Raw genomic sequence first — 4,519 nt, 5'->3', positions numbered from 1 at the left:
GGTCGTCCTTATATAGTACATACATGCGCAGCCGCAGAAGGCTATGAAACTAATAAGTAAGTCAGACCGAGTCGTGCTAGTACTGTGCCCCAGTCCGTAGTCGGTGCGGAATCCTGTACCCAATAATTATAGTACAAAGCCTATGCAAGGCTATGAAGCACAGTCCGAGGCTATGAGAAATGAGGTAGTCCGTAGTCGAGAATACAAAGGAGTCGAGACACGGCTACAGGTCCATGGAATGTTCATCAACCGGCCATATGAGTGGATGATGTGTATGTAGTTAAATAAAAAGGAACTGAGACTGCACATCCGTGTCTCCTACGGTATCAGACATGTCGAGACGAAGAGAAGACGAAAAATATAGTCCATAACATTACCCCCCTTCTACGTCAGTCGCGCCTCGAGACTCTTATACGGAGAATTGAATTCGCGGGCCATGGAAGTGGGAAAGGTAGGAGGAGATGGGGAGCGGTTGTTGATGAGGGGATGCTGGTGGAGATAGGCCATGGGCTGGAGGGGGTGTTCCTGTGGTTGATAGGCTTCGTCGGCGTTGACCCATGCGAGATAGGCATTGCGGTGGGGATTAGGGTAGACGACGGGGTGAAGGATGGGGGCGTCGAATTCCATACGGCATATGAGTTCGTCATGAAGGGGGTGCTTCTGCGACATGCACCAGGAAATCTCCTGCTTCCATCGCCCAAAATCCTCCGTGTCCTCCCTCCACTCTGCCTGTCGTCGTAACCACTCGATACTCTTCGTTTCCTCCAACTTCTTCTTCCAACATCCTCTACACATCTCCGTCTGCGCACTCTCCCACTGCTCTGCGTGACACACCGTGCATAACTCCTGCTCCGCCTTCCACTCCTTCCACTGCTCGTGCGTTCCTACAAAGACGTGCTCGTCGCGGTCGTACATGGCGGAGGCCGATTTACTGGTTTTGGCGATGGTGACGCCACACTCGGGACATTCGAGGGAGCGGCGATGGGAGGTGGTGAAGGGAACACCACAATCGATACAACGGCGGCGGGGATATTCATGTGTAGTAGTGAGATGGCTAAGGTCGGGTTGGCGTCCCGCTCGTCGGGCGGCGTCTTGGTCGCAGTGGCGGGGCTTGGAGTGGGGGAACGTTCTCCAAGAGCAATTACAGCGGAAGGAAGTACGGCGTTGAGCGGGCATGGTGGAGTGAGGACGACTGGGATAAGGGTGAAGAGGAGTAGGAGAGTGAGGGAAAGGGGAACGATCTGGGGCCACATATATATAAGGAAAAGGAACTTGGTTCGATAAATAAAATGTCTGTTCAAGAAATAGTAAGCGATCGAGTCACTGAGTCGGAAAGGATGTGGGTCAAGGGCATATAATTAGATCTTATGGGAAAGGAGACACGGAAATGATGTGGGTCCTGAGAGAAAATGTCAGTGGGCGTTCTGAAGAATGTCATCGATCATTCCATCGAGAATGGCGTCTCCTTCTCTTCCGTTTGGAAGTCCCGCTCTCCTCCTGCGCATATTGTGACAATCTCTCCTAGTATGCCCGAGGTCTCCACACTCCCAGCATCTAATCCCATGGTTGCCTCGACGCTGTATGGAAGACTCTGGGCGTCTCGTCGTGGAACCGCGGACTGCTTGAATCGATGTAGTCTGGGAGCGGTCTGCATGGTAGTCGGAAGCATTCGAGGAGTCTCGCCCAGGAAGGTGTCCGTTTCGAGGAATTTGAAGGCTGCTTCCCATTCCGCTTGGATAGGCGTAACCGGAAGATCCATCAGGTGGCGAGGGAGTGAGTTCTCGGCTAAAGGGAGCTTGGAAGATGCGGATACTAGGGACGCCACTTCTTCCGGAGGGGTGAGAGTCTGAGGAGTGCGTGTGATGGGAGCTAGGAGTTTCGGTGATAGGGTTCGCTGATTGGTTGGGGAAGGTGCCGGATGGGCTTGGTCGAGATGCTGTTCCAGAATTTGATAGTCCGACTGTAGGAAAGACGTGGGGGAAGATGACAGATTCTGCGCGTAGACCGATAAGGGTACCTGCAATGCTCCGTCGATCCCAGTCGAGAGCTCCCAAGCTTCGTTCGCATCTGGCTTCCTCCATCTCCAATCGTCCCAATTCCTTTCTTCGTTCTCTAATTGCCTCTGTAACCTCGATGTATTTGTGAGCAAAACGTTGGACTCTCTCGTTTCCACAGGCGTCGATGGCTGCGCTAGCCTGGGCATGGGTAGCTGGGTTTGTGAGCCAGTCGTGGAACAGTCCAGGGAGGTTCGGAAGGGTGGAAGAGGCGTTAGATTCAGGGGTGGAATTGGAAGAGGTGGATTGCGGGGGAGATGGGTCATTGGAGCGAGTTCCAGGCATGGGAGTTGGGACACGGTGGATTCCGTGGCGAGGTTCTGAGTCCGAGGATCCATTGTGATTGGAGGATATGGTAACGTGGGGATTGGCATATGAGGAGGGTGGAGGTACTGGGATTGGGTCGGTGTTTGATTCAGGAGGGGATTGTGACGTGGATGAGCTTCGTTCTGGATCCAATTGATATCCGAGTTCTCCGGCCCTTCGTTGTAACCATTCGAGGTCAGGCCCCATGATGCGAAAGAGGTAGGGTCGATTGGTAACGAGGTTGAGTAAGAGTCGAAGAATGGCATCCTCTCTGGCGTTGATGTTGGATAGTACGTGCTGGGATTCGCCATTGTGACGTATCCTGGGATTGGGGATGGATGTGTTGTCGTTAGTGCCGATGATCCCGAAGTGGGCGCTGAAGACGATGCGATCGGTGCCTGAGGATCTTCTCGACGCAGGTCTCGGTATTGAACTAACTTCGTCTTCTTCGGCAAGCGTGGGTGAGCTAGGTTGGGATTCGTCGTAGGGAACGAGGCTGTTTCTAGGGAGGGTGACATTGACCGTAGTCGCTTCGGGCGGATGTTGCGTGTCTTGGGCATTTGCCATGTGGTGAGTTGGTTTGAATATCAGTTTGGAGGATGTGAAGAGGCTGAGGAGGCGTTGAGTTTTCGATTTAGGGCAAATTTACCCCCCTTCTTATACTCAACGCTGACGTGGCCTTGTGCGTCGACGTGTACTTGGTTGACTGTGTCTTGAGGGAGCCTGCGGATTCTGCGCATAGAAATCGAGGACGACTTGGTCATCCTCGTGGAATTCGTGATGTGGCCGCCACTCGTTATCCGAGTCAGGATATCCTGTGTAGTGTACCAGATAGTGCAGTTCTGGTTTACTGCGGCCTCCGGGTGATCTCCATTCCGCATCCAAGATTTCATCAACTTCGAACTGTTCTTCGTTGTTGATGATGTCTGGTGGCGGATACGTGGCAGATGGGCCATGTTCCTTGGTCTGGACGTATGGCGTGAGGAGTCCTGCATGGAACACCGGATGTATCTTCCATGTCGATGGGAGTTTGAGCTTGAAGGTGATTGGTCCGAGCACATCGCCTATGCGGAAAGGTCCGAATCGCTTTGGTCTAAGTTTGGCAGAAGGATGAGTCGTCGTGATATTCTTTCCTTCCAGCCAAACCTTGTCCCCTTTCTTGAATAGGGGTGGTTGTCCTTCAATTCGTTGTTTCATGATGTCGGCTGCGATCTGATGTGAACTTTCCGCATCTGCGCGGGCCTTCCGTAGTTCTGTAAGGCGATGTTTGATGGATGGGACTGTGGTCTGTTCGTTCATTTCTGGGAACCAGCGTGGCTGGTATCCCATGAGAAGATAAAACGGCGATTCCTTGGTGGATGAGTGTTGTGCCGAGTTGTGAGCGAATTCGGCGAATAGGAGATGCTTGGCCCAATTGTTCTGTCTGTAGTTGCAGAATGCTCGTAAGAATTGTTCCAGTTCTTGATTGACTCGTTCTGTTCCTCCATCTGTCTGTGGGTGATACGCCGTGGAGAATCGTTGATCAATATGTAACTTCCGATATAGTTCTTTGAGGAATGCCGAGTTGTACTGTGTCCCGCGGTCAGATATCGCTATCTGGGGAAGCCCGAATCTCCGGAAGACGTGTTGAAAATAGATGTCCGCAGTTTGTTCGGCTGTGATTGTGCTGTTGCATGGGACCATGACTGCAGCTTTGCTTGAGTCATGGTCACAGAAGACTGCGATTGCGTCGTATCCGTCGGATTTGGGTAGTTCCGTGATAAAGTCCATAGTGACTGTCTGGAATGGAAGTGTCGAGGTGGCTGGTATTGGCATGATGGGGATTGGGTCTCGATGGGTCTGGTTCTTAGTCGCTTGACACGTAGTACATCCCTTGACATAGTTGCGGATGAATCGCGTCATGCCTGGCCACCAAAATTCCCGTCCTACAGCGATTATGGTGGCAAACTGTCCGCGGTGTCCGGTCGTGGGTAGATCATGGTGGAGTCGAACGACCTCCTGTCGTAGTTCTAGATCATTTGGGATGTAAAGGCGCTTCTTGTGGTACAAGAAGCCGTCCTTTTCTTCCCAATCAGCCAAGTCCTTGTGAAGGGTAGTGTTACCCGACTTGAGCATTGATAACGATTCTGCCAGTTCTGGTTCATAGGCGGTACTCTGTC

At 52.2% G+C, this 4,519-nt stretch overlaps 1 protein-coding gene across 1 annotated transcript; it reads right to left on the bottom strand.

The window, feature by feature from the left end:
- Positions 1-384: 384 nt before the first annotated feature.
- On the bottom strand, positions 385-2,927 carry STEHIDRAFT_159096 (uncharacterized protein; the record flags this gene model as incomplete). Its single annotated transcript, XM_007306479.1, has 4 exons — positions 385-870; positions 933-1,241; positions 1,514-2,122; positions 2,160-2,927. 4 exons carry the CDS (start codon positions 2,925-2,927, stop codon positions 385-387), a joined length of 2,172 nt encoding a protein of 723 aa, XP_007306541.1.
- Between the last annotated feature and the right edge of the window lie 1,592 nt (positions 2,928-4,519).

This window comes from Stereum hirsutum, assembly GCF_000264905.1.
Source record: "Stereum hirsutum FP-91666 SS1 unplaced genomic scaffold STEHIscaffold_11, whole genome shotgun sequence".
NCBI classification, from domain to species: domain Eukaryota; kingdom Fungi; phylum Basidiomycota; class Agaricomycetes; order Russulales; family Stereaceae; genus Stereum; species Stereum hirsutum.
The sequence above is the reverse complement of the archived record's forward strand: the minus strand, read 5'-3'. Positions and strand labels throughout refer to the sequence as shown.